This window comes from Anas acuta, chromosome 1 (genome assembly GCF_963932015.1).
Source record: "Anas acuta chromosome 1, bAnaAcu1.1, whole genome shotgun sequence".
NCBI classification, from domain to species: Eukaryota; Metazoa; Chordata; class Aves; order Anseriformes; family Anatidae; genus Anas; species Anas acuta.
The window spans coordinates 16,547,736-16,568,294 of record NC_088979.1 but is presented as its reverse complement, the minus strand read 5'-3'; the positions used below and the strand labels follow the sequence as shown (position 1 = coordinate 16,568,294).

Below are 20,559 nucleotides of genomic sequence, written 5' to 3'. Positions count from 1 at the left end.
CTGGCTCTGATCTGATGTGGGGCAGCTGCTGGGCTGTGCGCACAGAGGCCACCCCCACATACCCCCTGCTACCAAAATCTTGCCACGTAAACTAAATATACAAGCTGCTCTAATCTTGTGGTGAAAACTGTAGGAACTAGTCCCAGAAGTAACAGTTCTCTGGCAAATGTGAGCCTTTCTGTTGCCTTCAGAGTGCACTGGCAAATTCCTCTGTAATTCTGCTTGGTTGACATCGATAGGTTTCACTAAAAATCTGTCTTTAACAAACTTACAACTAACGGTTGTCAGTTATAAAGGCATTTGCAGGCGTAAGGTGATTTAAGTTTTGATCACATGAATGCATGAAGCCTTTCTGGTTTCAACCAGGTAGATAGTCTTGGTGGTGTTACTTGTGTCATCCTGGGTGTAAAGTCAAGAATTTTATATTGTAAGTTCAGTGGAAAAGGAATGGTGTGATTTGGTGTGTTTGCACATTTAGAAAGAAAAGGCCCAATTCAGAGTAGGGTGTCCAGCATACTTTCATCTCCTTAAGTTTTTTTCCACTGGCATGACTGTACACTGCTGTACCAGTAAAAAAAATATAATAATAATAAAAAAAAAAAAAAAGGAAATCACAGAATCACAGAATCACACAGAATCACAGAATTTCTAGGTTGGAAGAGACCTCAAGATCATCGAGTCCAACCTCTAACCTAACACTAACAGTCCCCACTAAACCATATCCCTAAGCTCTACATCTAAACGTCTTTTGAAGACTTCCAGGGATGGTGACTCCACCACCTCCCTGGGCAGCCTGTTCCAGTGCCTAACAACCCTTTCAGTAAAGAAGTTCTTCCTAACATCTAACCTAAAAGCATGGATGTATGGAACAGGATGAATTTTAAGCTGCAGGAAGAACTGAGCCCCTCCTTAAGTTTCTTTCAGTCAGCTACGACTGTTGTTGCATAGTTCAAATATTCTTAACTTTTTGTTAAATAATTCAAAATGAATTGAAAGGTCTTTGATGCTGGGTTTGAGTGATGCAAACAAAAGATAAAAATAAAATGAGGTGTTTGTTTCAAAATCCCTTTGAAATGCAATCAAAGTATTCTTTTTAATTTATATTCGAAGTATATCATAAAAAGATTTCTCTATGAGTGCTTTGACCTTTTGTTAAATTGTGTCAAGTGGAATGTACTGGGTATTTACCATGCCCTGGGTGCTGGTCACTACACTATTCTGTGTGATAATCTCCAAAAAAAAAAGGAAGTACTTAATGACGATATATTATCATTTATTCTGAAGTGGGATTCTTTGCTCTTAATTCAGCACATCCAGAGCTGTCTGTTTAAAGGCAGATATGCTAAGGAGCTGATGAACACAATCAAAGCCAGAGGTGAGCCACAACTTTGCCACTATGTGTGTAAAGTTTACCCCCATGGACACCCACACAGGTGCTGGCCAGGCTGTGGTACAGCTCTTGGATTTGCTCCTGGGGCAGGAGCTGTGAAGTTTTCACATCCTCTCCAGGAGTCAGAAAGTGAAATTATGGTTCCTGGCTAAGCAAAATATATTAATATGTTGCTTTGAGGCTTATAATTTTATGACAAGATATACCAGATTTTCTTTTAACTGAGTACATTTTAAGAGTTACTCACAGAAGAAACCTTTGGAAGTCAGAAGAAACCTCAGGAAGTCAATGACTATTACAAATGATAATCCATAAAGTTCTGTTAATGTCCTTCAAATAGAAGTAGAAGAAAAAAAAAGATAAGAAAATCATTGTATTAGATACCATACCTATTAAATTGGCATAATTATTTCAGGTAAAATAATTGCAACAAATATGATTTTTACCTCTGTGAATTTGGCAAACTGAACATGCATTTATATGCGTCATCCTCCACCTCACTGCCTTACCAGACTGAGACATGTTTGAACCGAAGAACCAACTTTTCAGAAAGCTTTAATGACTTTATCAAATGCTATGTTCTTGTTTTCTCATTCTCCATCCCTTTTTAAAAATGGAAAGAAAAATGTAACAAAAATAACCCATTTTTCTCTCAGGAAAGACTTATTATACAAAGTAGTTTAGCATATGTTCATTGGAAACATAGTTTGGGGTTTATTCCATTTATCTTACTTAAACACAGAAAGAGTATTAAATATGAGAATTTTCTCTTAAAATTTTGTTGGTTTGGCCATGTTGTAACCAAACAGTGATGGGATCATTAGTACAAAATACTGAATTTTGCTTTGGTTGAAATGCAAAATTAATACAAATGTGTGGTTTGAGGGTCTCCTGTTTGGAACATGTTTATAGCTACCACAGTTCTCAGAGTTCTTGTTGAGAAGTAGGGTTTCTGGTTTTCTGGAGTCTTCTTAAAAGGCTTTTGGCTGACTTAGAGTTACATGAAAAAAACTGTGAAATAACCCATAAGCTGGAGCCTCCTCAGAATCTACAGCTCACAGCAGTTAATCCTTCTGTCTACTTTAAACATTATGTCAAGAATATAAATCTCAGTGAGTAGTTGCATGGGGCTTCTCAAGTCCATAACTTCAGGAGCTATGTGCTGGTCTAAGAGCAGAATCCTTACTGTTTCTAAAACCATAGTCCATGAAAAAGCCGGGCCAGTTCCACTGGGTTGCTAAGTGCTAAAAGAAAAATCTGATCAGAGGATTTGGAGAAGAATCTCATGCTAAACAAATGGTCATTTCCCAGAAAATTGTTTTCATTGCTCTGTTCCTGACAAAGAGATTATTATTTTTATTTTATTTTTTTTTAACCCTGATGCTGTAAGTTTGTAACTCTATCTTGTTAGAATAAAGTGGATAGCACTACATCTGCATTGCATATCCCATCTTTTAATGAAGTAGCTGAGAGATGTGTTATTGATATCTAAGAAACTACTATGCTAATCCAAGTGTGTGAGACCTAACAGCAGTTTTAAGAGATTATGTAAAGTTTTGTACTTTACAATTAAGTAAAGTTTCATACAAAGTACAACATTCATGCTGCCATTCTATATTTATGAAGTATCTAACACACATAAAATGTTAAATTTACTCCCTTTGGTTTAGGGACTGCTGCATATTACGTAACACCCCAGGGACTTCTATAAATAACCAAAAATTTTTAACAGTCACTTTGCTGATGTGTGGAATCATGTTCTTTTGACAATGCATTGAGCTGGAAATCCAAGCTCATAAGCAAATGCTCGGGGTTCTGCTTCAACAAGAACCTGAGAACCTCGTGAGTTGTGCTGAGCAAACTCTGCCTCATTTATGCTGTTGCATTAAGCATCAACTGAAAAATATTATATATATTTTTTTCATTTCTGTGGAGATGATATATACATGTATATATATATATATATTTTTTTTTCAACAAAAGATATATACATTGGAAGCTGATATTTTGTTGTGATTCATTTATTGAATTTAGCTGCTTTCTTTGTGCCTACAGATAAGATCCGGTTTTCATTTGAATCTGATTTTTTTCTTATTCCCATGAATCTTTCTCCACAGTCAGTTCTACTGCCTGTTACTTTGATTTAGCCCACTCTACAAGCAGAACTGGAGTATTGGGAAGGTTGTAACGACTTTTTGTAGTTCAGATGGTTTTTGAATATTTCCAAGGAGGGAAACTCCACAACCTCCCTGGGCAACCTCTTCCAGTGCTTCATCACCCACATAGTAAAGAAATGCTTCCTGATATTCAGAGGGAACCTCCTGTGTGCCAGTTCATGCCCCTTCCTATTTTGTGACTGGGCACCATTGAAAAGAGCCTGACTCCTTTCTCTTTGCACACTCCCTTCAGGTATTTATAGACATTGATAAGATCATGCCCTACCTGAGGTTTCTCTTCTCTAGGCTGAAGCATCCCAGTTCTCTTGGCCAAACACAGAATCATAGACTGCCCTGAGATGGAAGGGACCCACAAAGAAGGGTCATAGGAGAGGTGCCACAATTTCTTCATCATCTTTGTGGTTCTCTGCTGGACACTGGTATGTCCATGTGCCTCTTGTACTGGGGAGCCCAGAACTGAATACAGTACTCCAGATGTGGCCTCACCAGTGCTGAGTAGAGGGGAAGGATCATCTCTCTCAACCTTCTGGCAGCACTCCTCTTAATGCAGACCAGGGTACCATTAGCTTTCTTTGCCACAAGGATACATTGCTAGATCATGTTGAGCGTGGTGTCTACCACGAACACCAAGTCCTTCTCTATAAAGTTTTTCCCATTGGATGTGTACAAACACAAAACAGTCTGTCTTCTTTGCATTAGCTCTTAGTATGTTTGAAGAATTTCATATCCCAGTCCTGAGACTTTTCTTCTCTGGGGTAAAACATCTGTGTTTTATTTTTTTTTATTTTTGTATTTTTTTTTTTTTTATTTTTTTTAAAAATGTCATATTTTCTAGACATTTCATCAAATTCATACAATCTCCAATTGATCCATCTCTTTATTTCTTTCTTTAAGTGTTGTGCTAAACATGAACAGATTCATCCATCTGGGACCTGAACACTGGTGGTCAGAGGAGGATTACTTCCTATGTTTTGCAAGCTATATAATTGTTTATATAGCCTTGTAAAATGTTTTCATTCTTAATGACAGCATGACTTGTTGTCTTACATTCTTCTCTTCTACTCTGTAGACTCCGAGACATCTTCTTAGAAACTGTTATTCTGCATTTATTTTTGTATTTGATTATTTCTGTCTTACTTTATTCATTGCCCTTGTTTGGAATCCCGTTCTTAGCCCATTTCTACAATTTAAGAGATTTTGAATTTCATTGTCTTCATTGTAGTTGCAGCCATTCTTCTAAATGCATCACCTGGAAACATGCCAACCAAGTCATTATTTTATTTTTGAGAAGTTACTGTCTTCCTTGTCCAGTGCTCACAAAATCCCCTAAACCCCTAACTTCCAAATACTTTGGAATATCTTGCTGTAAATGTCCACAGGACACTGTCATGTATCTAAAAGGGTATTCAAAGAAGTATTCAAAGAAGTGAACACAGCTGGTTTAGATTTTAGGTTAGCAGCTAATTCACCTTTCTAGAAGTTACCCTATACTTTCATCCTCAATATGAAGTAATGGTCTTCTTTTTTTTTTTTTTTTTTTTTTTTTTTTTATGAGCATATGTTATTTTCTTTGTACCTTGAAATGTGTGAAGGTGTCCAGGCTTCTTTGTGACAAGCTGATTTTCCCTCAGATACCCCAATTCTCTAATTAATAATATGCCTTTTAAACAAGAAGGTCTGTTTATTGTCATTGATTTTGTTCATTGAGTGAAGTCAAACATGTGAGTGCAACTGTTTACAAAAGTGTGACGCAGTGCTCTGAGTTTCCTAACCCACTCCTAATAAGAAAAGAACCCACTGAAATTTGTGGGAAGATTGCAGAGGCTGCAGAATACATGGGCCAGGCCTAACAGCAAAGAAAATTAATTCGTAAACCCTTGAGTCTTTCTCAAAAATACTGCCTCACGTTCCCATTAGTATTTTGCAGATGATCCATACTTAATCCTAGTGTGGTGTGAACCAAGAGCTTGCAGAGCTGGAATGACATGTACCTGTTGAGGTAGCTGTTGGTGTACAGCACAGTAGGAGACTGTCTCATGTTGTCAAACAGCAGCTTTAGTCTGCCGGTGTTCCCAGGTTGGGTCTTTTGGGAGAGGGAGGCTGGAAGAGTCCTGGAGCATAAGGGACTTTTCTTTGTGTGCTCCATTTTCTTTGCAGTGGGTTTGCAGCGTGAGTAAAACAGCAACATTTATTATTATTATTATTTATTTCCTGGAGCTACTTAGGATTTCACAGCAATGTAATCCTGTAAAACATTAGATGCAGTTGCTCATTTCAAAATGTTTCCTATTCCATTATACCACTAGATCAGAAAATGTCCTCTGAAAACAGTGGAATTATTCTCATTTTATTCTGTGAGAAGATAATTAAAGAGACAGGAATGCAATAAAATGTAGCAGTAATGAAATATAACAGATGACAGAAGTGTTTCAATCTTTCCCTGCTTACAATAAAGATAGATGATGTAATCCTAGTTGCCTGTAGGCTTATGGTCTGTGTGTAGAGCTGTCCAGCTCTGGGGAGCTGCCTAGAAGTGCAACTTGCTATGGTTAGCTTCAAGAAAACCCCATGTTCCATTTTGTTCAGTTATACTTCGAGATACAGAGAAGTGGAGAGGCACTCCAAAGGAAAGAAAGGAGGTTCTGCTGGATCATAGCTGCAGTTCAAAACTCACTAGAATAGGTCTGAATTATCTCTGAAACTTCTTTGGAAGGGAGAGGACTTTGTAAAGACTGAGCAGAAGGATGTAGTCTTTGCTATTCTCTGTTGCTGTGCCTTGTGAAGGTGTGTCTCCCCAGGTAAGCTGAGACAACTTTTTTTCTAAATATCCTCTTGAAGAGGTTAGCAGGATAGTCTGGAAAAAAAAAAAAAAAAGGGAAAAAAAAAGAAAAAAAAAAAAAAAAAAAAAAGAAACAACCAACATCAAGAATCACTAAAATCACTAATATGACATGCAAAGAATGATAGAAAGTATCAACAATTCCTGTCAAGCAGCGCAAATGATGTAAATCTTTAGAGAGTAAAGTCTAAATAACATTGAACATTTGATGCTGTCCTGTTTCAGCTGAGATGGAGTTAATTTTTTCCATGGAGGCTGGTATGGTGTTGTGTTCTGGATTTAGGAGAAAAATAATGTTAGTAATACATTGATTTTTTTAGTTGTTGCAGAGCAGCACTCACACAGAGCCAAGGACTGTTCAGCTCCTGGTGCTGCCCTGCCAGCAAGGTACCTGGGGTTGCACAAGGAGCTGGGAGGGGACACAGCTATGGTTAGGACATCCCTTTTTCCCTAATCATAGGGAACAATAAAACTGGGAGGGCTGGCTGGGGGGCAGCCACTGCTGTGGGACTGGCTGACAATCACTCAGCAGGTAGTAAGCAATCACATTATGCATCACTTACTTTGTATATTCTTTATTATTATTATTATCATCATCATCATCATCATCATCATTATCATTATCATTATCATTATCATCATCATCCCTTCCTTTTCTTTCCTGTTAAACTATCTCTATCTCAACCCATGAGTTTTACCTTTTCTTTTCCAGCTCCCCATCCAACTGTGGCTGTGTAGTACTTAGCTTTCTGCTGGGTTAAACTGCAACAGACACTTTTAGAAAACTGAGCAGTTCCTTTGTAGATGTTTCTCAACATGCTGTAGAAACCCTCAACCCTGTTGAGGCAGGGGCTCAGCTCACTTGGGCAGAGAACAGGCTATTATTAGTTAGGCATTTTACAGAACTGCCCTTGTCTTTCACTGATTCTCAGGCAGAAGTCTCAAAATGTGTTATAGGGAGGTCGATATCATTGTTCCTGCTGTGCTGAAAGCATAAATAAGCACTCAGAGTTGATAATTTGCCTGGGGTTACCCAGAGGCAGAGCAGAGGACTCTGGAGTGTCCGCTTACTGTGTTAGTCACTTGATCAGTGTTCCCGGGGAAGAAGCCACTCAGGGATGGTTGGCACAATATATTCACACAGATAGAGATCACATCAAAGAGTTTAACACCTAAAATTGACAAAAGAGAAGCAGGAGCACAGAGGGGTGCATTAATTTTCTTCTAGTCTCACAGCAGGTTGTGAGGAGAAGCACGGCTCCAAGCCAGGTGGCTTGCCTTGCTGACGGGTCAGGCAAACCAGGGGCCGTGGTCACACTCTTACCTCCTGAACTGACAGCCTCTTTTCACCTGGAGGTGGAAAAGAGAAGTGATAATATGAGGTACATTTATTTTGTACACCAGTGATGTTCTAGACATAAATAAAAAAGAAAAACTCTCTGGAAAGGGTCAAAAAGTAAGAAGAAAATATAGAAATCTAGATAATGTAGGAATATTATGTATTTCACATTTAGCAATTTGCACTTCAGAGTTAAAACAATTTCGCGTGTCCTTTGACAGCATGAGGCTGCATGCATGAAGAAAGCATCTATTTCCCTTATGTGTTAAGAAGGGAGCCATATGTTTTAAAAATTAAAAAGAACAATTAGTCTTGGAGCAGTAAAATCTGCCCAGCTAGGTAGCTGATCAGCTTCCTCCCAGAGATTGCTCTCCCAGAACAAAGTTTAGGAAGTAAGGCTTAGAAATGTAGATATTAGTAGGTATGTGGGAATATAAATTTGGGAAATTGACAATTTTAATTTCTTTTATTTTCTTGTATTTGCTGAGTTCCATGGCTGACATCAGAAGTTGTGTGTGCTGGGTTGCTGGCAGGATGGGATATGCTTCAATGGAAGCAGAGAGACACGGGGACAGGATAGGCTTGTCCTCATATTGTCAGTAGGATCTGCAATAACAGCATATTACTTGATGTAGTAAATTCCTAATAGAAACAGGAGCTTCCTTACTTCTCCCCCAAACACAGAAGGTCCCATGCAGGAGTAGCTGTCAACACAGCAGGAGCTTCCAGACCTCTGGATGCTTAAATCACATTGCTATTACAGACACCTCTGGGTTCTCTGCCTGAGGTTTTCCTATTTTGCTTAGAGGGATAATGGATGGAAGGCAGATTAAATGTTGAATCATGTGAAGATGAGAAAATGCCTGCATGAAGCATGAAAGTGTGACTGGAGGAGACCTTTTTGTTTCAGGAGGGATTTTGTGGAATATAAAAATACAGAATTAAGACGTTATGGTGCCTAACACTTATGAGAATTCTTTGCTTAGATGCACGAAGTGTGTTTGTTGCATCTGTTTTAACTCTGAGGTCCTTGGGTTAAAGACTGTATTTTTTTAGGTCACCTAGTTCAGTACTGCACTGCTCTTTGTGTACTCCTGGAATGAAAACATTAACAGTGAATATGGTTCATGGCCAAGATTATGGGAGGCTGTGTTTACAAAGATGGCTACTTTACCTTATTTAATTCTTTTCTGCTTAAGCAAAATATGTTTATCTTATTTATTTATTTATAATTCTTTTATCCGGTGAAAAAATAGTGCCATAACTGACAGATTCTCTTGTGTGACCTGAGTAAGTTGATAAAAATCAGAATGTGTGTAGCCCCAAACTTGAAATATATCATTACAGTTGAGTTTCATTGTGCATTTCCATCTGATATTGAACTGGTGCTGAACTGCTGTCTTGGTGCAAATGGTAACAAGCAAGGACCTCATTCATTATCAATCACTGGACATCATTCAAAAGATGGGACGCCTTGCCATTTAGCAGGCAAATGCAAAATCTGTAAAACAGTGCAATGGACCCCTTGATCTTTTCTGGTACTCCTTTCTTACTATTCCTTCTTCTGATCTGCAAATACAAATCATACAGATCTGTGTCAGCAAGAAATCTGCAAACTCTAACAGAATATCACCCTTCAAGTACTCTGCATATAAAAGAAGGCAAATAGAAATAGGAGCATTGATGCACTTTTTCCGTGCCATTCATTATTTTATGGAATTCTTTCTCATGTCTGTTCTTATTTTACTACTGAATGGCATGGCCACATTTGAATTAGTACCTGTTTGCTGAAAAAGAACTACTTCACTATTTAACTGGTTTGCTTTCAGATGGTTGTATCTTCCTTTTCATTTTATAGTTTTAGAATTTGTATCTAATTAACAGAGAAGAAGCTATTCTGGAATTAGGATTTAAGACGAGGTACATTCTAGGAGCAAAACTTAGAAACAGTATTTCTGAGAAATACATGTCATTGTGATTGCTTTCATATTTAATTGGGCTGGAATGGAGTCTGACATCTGATTTGGGAATATTTTTGTGTGAGTATAGGATATTTTATGACTCACCTTAGTGGGTAGACTATGTGAGTCTCATTACTTGAATAGGTGTTATAAGAGTCGATCATTTTATCTGAAGAGTAAATAGGGGAAAGGTAGAATGGAGATCCACCTATAAACCGATTTTTACTTTTCTAAACTATTTTTATTTTTATTTTTTTAGGTGATGGAAATTAAAGGACAAATGATTCATGTGCCAGAATCAAATTCAATTTTATTTCTGGGATCCCCCTGTGTGGACAAGCTGGATGAACTGATGGGCCGAGGCCTCCACCTTTCAGACATTCCTATCCACGATGCTACTCGCGATGTCATACTGGTTGGGGAGCAAGCGAAGGCCCAGGATGGCTTGAAAAAACGAATGGATAAGCTGAAGGCAACACTAGAATGCACACACAAAGCCCTGGAAGAGGAGAAAAAGAAAACAGTAGATCTCCTTATTTCTATTTTCCCTGAAGAAGTGGCTCAGCAATTGTGGCAGGGGCAGCAGGTTCAGGCCAGGAAATTTGATGATGTCACCATGCTCTTTTCAGACATTGTTGGCTTCACTGCCATCTGCGCACAGTGCACACCCATGCAGGTCATCAGCATGCTGAATGAACTCTACACACGGTTTGACCATCAGTGTGGATTCCTGGACATCTACAAGGTAACAGCTCAAGCTCTAAGTTAGAAAAATCTAATTGAAATTGAGATAGAAAAAACTTACCAGTAGCCACCTTCTTAAATTACAGACTTTGCCTATAAAAATGGGAAAGGCAATTATTTTTTCACAGGAAAAAATAAATTTGAAATATATCCACTGAAGATCAAATACTTTGATAATGAGAAGTCATTGTGGTTCTCCCATAGGAATATATGCCATATTGCTGTTTTCTTACAGGGACATATACCTCCTGTGTTATAGTCCGGTTATATAGTCTGGTTTCCTTTAAGTGACACATTGGTCATAGTGTACTAAGGGTGATGAAGTCCATAGTGATGATCGTAGCCCAAAATGCATCTCCTGGGAGGCACTCAAATATTTTCTGTTTCAGTGGAAACCTGAATGTTTTCAGTTTCAGACACTTATATTTTCGATAAATTAATTCTATTAATTTATTTTTATTAATTTATTATTAATTTATTATTTTCCATAAATTAGAAATTTTCATAAAGAACAAGGCATTCACTTAAAAAGAGGGTAATAAAGGATTTAAACTTCCACTGAAAACAAGGAAGAAGACAGCTGTTTTCCATTTTAGTGATTTTACCATGCATGGCAGTTGAACACCACCACAAATCTCATTCCCTGTCCTAAAAGAAAATGGAGGAGAAAATATGAGGGAAAGGGCTCAAGGGCTGAGATAGAGACAGGAAGATCACTCAACAGTTACCATCATGGGCAAAACACACTCAACATAGGGAGATTAGTATAATTTATTGCATCTGACCAGCAGACTAGAGCAGTGAGAAACAAAAAACTAAAAACACCTTCACCCCTGCTCAGAAGCCAAATGACATACTAGAAGAGGGCTACAACAGAAGGTAGTGACCATCATTTGAAAATGTTTGTGGTGTTATAGCTGGAAAGGATTGGAAGTTTGATCTTGGTTTGTATTAATCTACTGTTAAAGCACTGGTTCTCAAGCCAATTCTGAGAATGTGACTTGAGAGACTTCTGACCCACAGCTGTGCGCCATATCTAGTGACCCTGTTTCACATGCTGTATCTGGTACATGGGTGTAGTTAGTGTTTTCCCAGATGATTTATTTTAGATAACTGTTTTGAGGCATTCAGGACATTTTTTGTTAAAAACTGCAGTTGCGTAGCAATAGGAAGTAAAGTATCCCATACTCTCTGACCTGTTTGGAAGGAAGGTTGGCTGAGTCCTGTGAGAACACTATGCAGGATGAATCCAGGCTGACTCCGCTGTCCCTGGGGGTGTTTAAGGAAAGGTTGGACGTAGTGTTTAAGGACATAGTTTAGCGGGTAATATTGCTGGTAGGGGGATGGTTGGACCAGATGATCTTGAAGGTCTTTTCCAGCCTTAATGATTCTATGATTCTAAGGAATATTTTTACATAACTCACAAATATTATGTCATTTAGACCATGTATTACTGCCCTTTGGATGAAAGATGCTACTGCACAGCAATATTGTCCTGACCAGTGAAATAATATGATGGTTGCTCAGATAGGCAAAGTAAGATTTGTGCATCCTGAAAAGGTACAAGTACTCTAAAGAAAATTGCCCCCCCTTCCCCCCCCCCCCCCCGTAATTCTATGAGCAGAGGAATAAACAAAGTCTATTTTTCTGTGGAAGGGTATCTAACACCTTTTCCCCACTGTTACTGCCTTAATGGAGCTAGTTCTTCCTCAGATCACTTCATCCCAGGTTTTCGTTCATCTCCCTACTCTCCCCTGAGCATCCTTAAAGCCCCACCACCACTGAATTTGCTCCACAGCCCCCCTCCCACTGAGCAGGATGATGTGTGCTGTGGTTACTTGGAGCTGTGCGTGCCTACCCTGCTTGCTGATCGCTGAGCCCAGAGTGCCAACGAGATCGTGTTGCTGGCGGGCTCACACGACAGTCAGTTCCACTGCTGGGGACACTGTTCTGAATCTCCTACATCTATCCAGTCATGGATCTCCCAGCCTGTGAGAACTCGGTCTTTGAAATCTCTACTTTTTGTTGTTGTTGTTGTTGTTGTTGTTGTTGTTGTTCTTCTTCTTCTTTTTTTTTTTTTTTTCCTTTTTCCTTATAACTAGGAGTCTAAGAAAGTTACTGTGAGGTTAGGTGAAAATGACTCAGTTAAGCATTACAGAAAGACAGAAAACCCAGGCATCGAACCCTCTGAACCCTCTTTTATTTCCTTAGAGAAACAGGCTTAAAATAAAATGACAATTCCTTTTGAAAAAGCATTTGCATTTTTAAATAAAAATAGCTCATGTGTTTACATTTTTCATTTGTTTCAGATGATATTCTGGAAGCTTATTTTATTAATAAGTATGATCAACACCACAACTATAATTTTAGAAGTTATTGTCAAGCAGTGAATTTTAGATATGTAATCACCAGTGTTTGTACCTGCAGCCTGCCTCTAAGATATTGTCCTGTAACTAGGCTACAGAAATTCATCTTGTGACCTATATTATATATACATCAAAACACAACAATTTTCAAATTTCCTTGTGTTGAAGCAACATGGAAAGAATAATTTGCAAAGATTGTTTGGAGAGTACTTTTGAATACTAAATTTGTCATTTTGTAAACATAAAATTAAGCAAAATTCATTAAATAGATTTCATGCTGTAAATTATTCACCCAGCTTTACTGTTACAGCATTTTAAATTCAGAACCTCAGTGCTTCTAATTTTGGAGTCAGACAATGAATGTAATGAACATAATACTTTTCAATTGTCTCACACTATTCATTCAGGAATATTTACAGAGAAGTATGACACAGAAAGAAGAACAAAGATGCCTGTATTTAACAAGTAGAACATGGAGGGCAAGCATAATGATCTGTTGGTTGAAGAATAAGAAATGTTTGTTGAGGGCTGAAGGGGGATGAATCAGACTTTGAAATACCTTGGAAATGAAAGTAAGTAGCTATAACTGATGACACAGGGAAAGGGTATCCAGTGGATGGATGTGCAAGTATGAATGACACAGGAAAATGACGGGCTCTGAAAATAAACTTCACAGCAGAATTTTAAATGGATACTAGGGATGACAGATTACATTCCTACAGGCTGAAGGAGAACATCACAGTAATTGAGATGCATCATGATACAAGCCTGGGTGACAGTTCTAGCAATTTGGGTTTTAGAGAGTGAAACTTTAGAAAGAATCTGCTTACATATAGCTTTGATAAAAAGATGAATAGGGACACTCCTGGGGTAATCATAAAGGAGAGAGGATGCGAGAGAACTGAGACCTGGCAATGCCTTTGGGAACTGGTGCTGCTGACTATCTGAGCTAATCATGTTTGGCGTGGTACTGAGGAGAAAAGGATGCTGTCAAGCAGGGAGTGCAAATTATAGCAATGCAGTTGCAGATTTGAAGACCTGAGCTGCTTGGTAAGTCAGTGTCTGTGGACATGCAGATAGAAACATGGGCTCCAGGAGAAAAAGTACTAAGAAAGATAAGATCTCAATACATTTTGAAAGCAATTGCTTTGGATAAAGTATATACTGGTTGACTTGACTGTATCTTTGTTTTGACCTGTTTTTCTCTGTATCTGAATTCCTGTCATTTGTGAGCCAAGAGCTGGGAAACGATGCCTCAGCTAAGCCACCTATTTATTAAAAAAGCTATTTAGATATGCTGCAGCCATGGCTAGCATTTAAAACTTATCCCTGCAGGCTGATATCTTCCATGTTTAAGCTTCCTGCAGCCTCTGTTTCTCCCTCTAAATAATGTCTTTGATATAGGCTCATTTTAGATACTTTTGTTGTTGAGTCTTTTTGCCTGCGTAGGCCTACTTTCTTAACTCTTTTCCCCTCTGTTACTTTCCTGAAACAAACCCATTCCTCTTCTTTGTCTTTTAACTGCTGTGTACAGTAAAGACAGCATGTGTTGTGGCCATTTTTTTCGTCATACATTCATTGGCTGCGTGGCTGTGTATGTTGGCTGGGTTTCTTGGTCCTTTCTCTGGACAGTGCAACATTTGTTGTTGAAGACATTTCTCCAAGGTGGATTTTCTCCTAACCCTGAACTTCACTTTATGTGAAATGATGAGTCCCACTTTTCATAACTGAGCGGTCTTAAATGTTTTGGGCAATGAACTATTGTCAGCTGACAAAATTTATTTGCTGTACATCTTCTGTTGTATAACTGATTCTGCTGCATTTTCAACCAGCAGAAATCAGTATTCATTTTTAGTTAAAACAAAACAAATTATAACAAAAAGGAAATTTAAGTACTTTCCTACTTCCTTAACTATCCTCCTTGGTGTAAGATATTTCTACACAATCACATATAAGTAATTAAGTTTATTGTTGGTGCTATAATGACTAAAGAATACTGTGATGACAGGAATTCATGAGCTTCAGACTGTTCTGAAGTTTTGCAAGCTTAATGTTCCACAAGTTAAAAAAACTACTTTTCAAGTTTTCATGTAAAATTTATGGCCACTACTTTTGTCTTCTTTCCATCACTTCCTCGGTTTTAACCTTGTGTGTTCAATGCAACTACCTATCTACTTTGAAAGGGATTCAAATTCTTTTAGCTTCAGCAGAAGCATCTACAGAATGAAGATTCTATGAAATGCAATTAAAATGTATAAACTATACTGATACTCTTCTATGAGTGATAGTATATACAGAAAATATAATAATATGCCTATTTAAAGATAAATAGATGCAAGTTTGGGGATTACTGATGCAGCAAGCGTTGCTTCTTCTTGTTAATTTAAAGTCAGGCTAGATTGGATAATAGAAGAAAATCCCCATCATGCAGAAACTCTCTCTCTGTGGTGCCACCCATATGTGTAGAGCTGCCCTTTAGCAGACTGCTCTGTTCGGGTCCCACCACAGAGAACTTATGAACCTTCTTGCTTTCCTTGCTCTGAGTAGGCTATATCACTGACTTTCTCTAGCTATCTGCCTCTGCATGGACTTTGCTGTCACACAGAGCATCTCACTCCATTATGGAGACAGGGCAATGCTGGGGTGCCTATACTTTGGGGTGAAATCAGAACTGTTTGGGGTTTATGTTTAAAAAAACAAAACTCAGAAGGTTCCTTTCTGTGTGAAATCACCCTGCACATCTGCATTATTTTTACCAGAGAGCTCCAGGATATTTCAAGACCTCCAATTACTTTAAGCCTGTATTTGTTTTGCAGCCTTGTGGTGGATTTACACTTTTTGTCTTTAGGGAGATGTACAAATGAGGTAAACAGATATGCAGGCTCCAGAAGAGTCATTCTTTACTTTATAAACATACAGACCTGCACAAAGCCCTAAAGCATCTGTGCATGTTCCCCTGATCTAGGCAATTAATCACCCAAGAATCCTCTTAAGAGTCGAGGACTTGTGCTTCTGTGTACGATTTCTTCAGGAATACTGTGCTTGTATATGTTTCCTTCTCTTTCTCTTTTAGAGAAATGTACAGGTCCTTCCACTTTTCTCTTACCTGAGAAGCCCACATTTGTTTTTAAGTGTACCGTTCCACTTCCCTCAGACCTGTCTGGGAGCCTTAGAGCCTAAGTCCAGCTCGCTGGTTGTGGGAGTGCTTCCCATGTCCTCAGTTGTGTGTGGACACTGGCGACATCCTGACTTTTTGTTTGGGCAGCACCCAGAAGTCTATCCTCCTTTGGGGCTCCCTGCTCCATGCTTAGAAGAAAGCCCAATTGCAGTGGCTAGAAAAGAACCATGGCCAGGAGTGTGCCCTGTTAGAGCATGCAAGTCTCCCCGATGTTATGTTTTTTAAAACCCACCACTAATAGCTAAGTCCTTTGTTTTCTTGTGTCACATTTATCAGCCATTTAAATTTTAGTCCCTCTGAAGGACTGGAAAATTTCAGTTTCCATCAGTCTAAACTACTTCCATTTCAACAGTCCAGTATTGTCCCAGACCTAGAAGATACTTAGCACAATCCTGACAACTTAAGGCTGGCCCTTCATATACATCAGCCCTCCATGATGCAATGTTTTGCATTCTTTCAAATAGTATTCGTAAGATGTACCCTAATTTCTGAAATGGATGTGGGAGATACTTAGGGAAGTTAGGAGAATATAGAAATTTCAAGACAGATAAATGAAAGCTCATATAATCTTGATGAAGTTGCTGTTCAGCAGTAGTTTTAATATTAGGGGTAGCTACAGCAATCTAAGACCCTTCTTACTGCTCGAAAAGGCCTATCACATTAAACTGAAATGTGTGTCTTAAGTTATACGTGATTATTTTAATGGTTGCTTATTTCATTAGACAGTTCATTACTATGACATTGCAACTACCTCACATAAGGCAGAATGCCAACCAGAACATTTTTTATTCACCGTAAACATTCAATGTGATTTTTGCAGTTTCATACTTCCACAAAAGAGAGAAATCATTTATGCACTGACTTATGTGTTCCATGACTGTTGTGGGCAAACCTAATGTTGGTATAATGTAAACTGTAATTCTTCTTGCATCTCTGTATTTTAACCAGTGGGAAAAAAAAAAAAAAAAAAAAAGAAGAAGAACAAAAACCCACACCAAATTTTAAAATACTAGATGTTGTCTACACAGCAAGAACCATTTGTCTATTTTCCTTTCATAAAGAAAACAGCACTCTGAATGAATTAATGTGTAGATAAAAGAATTCCTCCATATGCTGGATACTGTAAGATTAGGCTTAAAACTGCTAAGTAGGTGCTAGAGAAAGAAGTTTGAATAAAACTCTTCTGGTAATATGCTCATGAACTTGCCGGCATGTGGCATCATTAAACTCACTAAAAATAAAATGCCCTCAGGCCTGGTAAGAGCAATTGATTCATAATTAGACTCTTGGGAAAGGAGCTGGGATTTGTAGTAAGATACTTCTTTTAAAAATGAGCTTTACCAGATGAACTGAACTTCATAGAGAGGCACTTGGAATCCACTTCTGCTGACTTGGGAGGGGTTTTCCATACGCTGAACTATTCCCAAAAGCAAAATTCAACATCACAAAAGCATTGCAGAGTTACCTTGAAACTGAGGAATAAGTTTTCATTGCTTAGGAGTTAATTTTGAAAAATTGAAAGGCACAAGCTAAGAGAGCCAAACACTAAGAAACTTAAGAAGATGATTCCTGAATGCTATTTTGAAAACTTGCAGCCCTTAAAAAATGGGATTTTTCTTAAAGTATCCCAAAGATTTGAGGAAATCTATAAATTATACTGTATCCAACATGTAAAATTAATTTCTGGAAAAACAAACAAACATACAACAACAACAACAACAACAACAACAACAACAAAAAACAGCTCAAAGTACTTTAAGCTAACAGATGTTTTCAAGCTTCACAATGTCATACAATTGAACTGCATTTAAAGCTTTTCTGTGCGGTGGAAGATCATATAGAAAACTTGAAAATGCAAACAGGCCTAAGCTTTGGTTTCTATTCACACATCAAGAAAACACATGCATTTTGGTTAATTTGGAAAAGGTCAGTATTCTATCATTGTTATATAGACAGATAATCCCTTCAGGGATTTAGGGACACGCATGAGATTCCCCTGAGCTTCCTCTTCTCCAGGCTGAGCAGCCCCAGCTCTCTCAGCCTATTCCTCACAGTAGAGATGCTCCAGTGCCTTCATTGTCCTGGTAGTTCTGTGTTGGGGTCTCTCCAGTATGCCCAGGTCCCTCTGGTACTGGGGAGCCCAGAAGTGAACACAATACTTCAGGTATGGATCCTGTGGGATCCTCCAGGTCAAGCATACTTAGACCATGCTCAGTAGCAGCCTTTCTGAATGCATTCCAAAGAGCACACACACGGCCTCTCCATGAAATAACCCATCCAGTTTCTCTCCAGTCTCCAATGTCAGCTTAATATTTATTTTCATGAGATTTGTATTTTATATTGAATTGTTCTTATCTTTTTACCATAGACAGCCCAAAATATTTTACCTCTTTCCTCCTCCCTTGACTGATTTAATACCATCCTTGACCTGCATGCCAAACTATGCATGCCAAAATACAGGATTTTTTTATTTTACTTTTTTAATTTTATTTTTTAGCTAAACAGGATTTTGCTATTGCTGCTGACAGACAGTATCTTAGCACTAGCAGCCAACACACTTGTGCAATCTCTTTACTGTTACAGAGTACTTTCTGGGGGCAGGAAACATGCACTCTGTAGTGCACTTTGAAAGGCACATGGTGCATGAGAAGATAACAGCTCACCCCAGGGTCTTCCAAGAGTTTCACAAACTAAGTCATCCAAGCCTTTGGTGATCCTGACCCACATAAATCTGTTTTCAGCTGTTTCTCAGGGAAAAAAAAAAGATGATAACATGGGAGCATTTTTTTAATATTAATCTGCAGACTGGGCATGGAAGCGATTAAATGAACACATGAATTTTTGGGTCCTGTTGTATTAAATGGGTAAAAAAATGATGTTTCTAGACTTCAAGATGGAATGAATCACACCATGGAAGTTCATTTTTCTCATCATTGACAACAGAAGGATTATGATTGAATAGTTAAAATTAGAGGCTTGAGTTTAATGTGACCAAAGCTGGTAGTATGAGTCCCACGCTAAATGACAATATTGTAAGTTAATTACTGAATTACAGAGATGTATTTGGGAGAAAGGTATGGGTAGAAAGACATGGACAGAAGTCAATGACATAGAATATGGACATTAAATAAATTGCTGTCTGTGGTGAGTGCTGAGACTGCTGCCTTAATATAAAACTGGAATGGAGAAGATCTCCCTTTTCTTCAGTCTTTGTCCTGTATCAGTTAAAAAGGTATTCCATTTGCAACAGAACTAGAAGTCATGGACAGGAATAATGAAATTCAAATGAAAAGTGTGGAACACCACATTGCCATATACCATAGCCTTTCCCTAAGTTTCCAGATCTACAACTAAGGGCAGAAAACAGATGAAAGAAAAGCCCACTGGGAGATCCTAATGACTTCAAAGTTTTTTATAGAGTCAAATACAAGAATTTCTTCTTAAGGATGAATTTTGCAGTATGCCTTTAAATGGAATACATTTCAGCTTTCATAAAAGAAATATGTCGTTTCGAGGTACTGTGTAATTTAGTCTTGCAGTTGGAATGAAATATAGGTAAAGAGGATAATGAAAAATTTGGAAGGCATAGGTCTGTTCTGCAGTACCTCAACCACTTTCCAGATTCCTACTCCAGGTGCATTACCATCCTGAATCCTGGTCCATGGGATGGCAATTGAGAAACAACCCCTCTTTAGATGTTTGTACCTTCCACAGAAATGCAAACTAGGTGTGTGCAGGAAGTAGAGATGTGCTCCAGTAATCACAGGTTGAGGAGTATGCATGGAATTTAACTCCAATGAAGAGACAGCCAGGGAAATACCTTGACAGTGCTCATTGAGAAATTATTTCCAGGTCTTCAGAACAATTAAAAAGCTTAAAGTTATAGATTTTTTGCTTGTTTGTTTTGTTAGTCTATCATAGGAATCAGTGAAACTTCATATTCTCCAATATGAATAGTTCTGAGCCTAGATTTGAGTGGAAAGGAGCATGACACATGGAGCATATGCAGGTTTTCCATTTGTTCATCTATCTTTCTAGAGATAGAATGATAGAATTTTTCACTTGCTTATCTGTATTTCTAGGGATCAGCTTTACTGAAGGACAGTTTGTTTCCCAGAATTTTCCCTGTCCTACTTCTAAAATTCACCTGCTTCTACGACCTTGTTCAGTCTGCCCTTCTGCCTCTTCCATGGTCTTGTTAGAGTTTTCTCTTACATGGTTCTGGGAAGACTTTAAAAGACGTTTAGATGTAGAGCTTAGGGATATGGTTTAGTGGGGACTGTTAGTGTTAGGTCAGAGGTTGGACTCAATGATCTTGAGGGTCTCTCCAACCTAGAAATTCTGTGTGTGTGTGTGAGACAGAGAAGGTGAAACTATGCTATTTACAACAAAGAACTAGTTATCTAGACTGTTCTCACAGTCAGCAGAGGGAAAGTATGATTTTATACGGTAAGCATGAATCTTTTTTAGTGTGAGAGTCATCTTTTCTGAAGGAGATGCTTAGCACAGGTCAGATGACTGCTAGAATCCCAGTTCTGTCCATGGGTTACAAGCTAAACAGAGAG

At 38.3% G+C, this 20,559-nt stretch overlaps 1 protein-coding gene across 2 annotated transcripts in view; it reads left to right on the top strand.

Moving 5' to 3' along the window:
• The window catches only part of GUCY1A2 (guanylate cyclase 1 soluble subunit alpha 2), a 162,784-nt gene that overhangs the window by 78,458 nt on the left and 63,767 nt on the right, over positions 1 to 20,559 (top strand). For both annotated transcript variants that reach the window (XR_011092382.1, XM_068670338.1), the window contains exon 5: positions 9,966 to 10,451. Coding sequence is in view for 1 of the 2 variants with exons in the window: in XM_068670338.1 (XP_068526439.1) it covers positions 9,966 to 10,451 (486 nt within the window). In the remaining variant the exon portion in view is untranslated. The remainder of the gene's footprint in view (positions 1 to 9,965; positions 10,452 to 20,559) is intronic.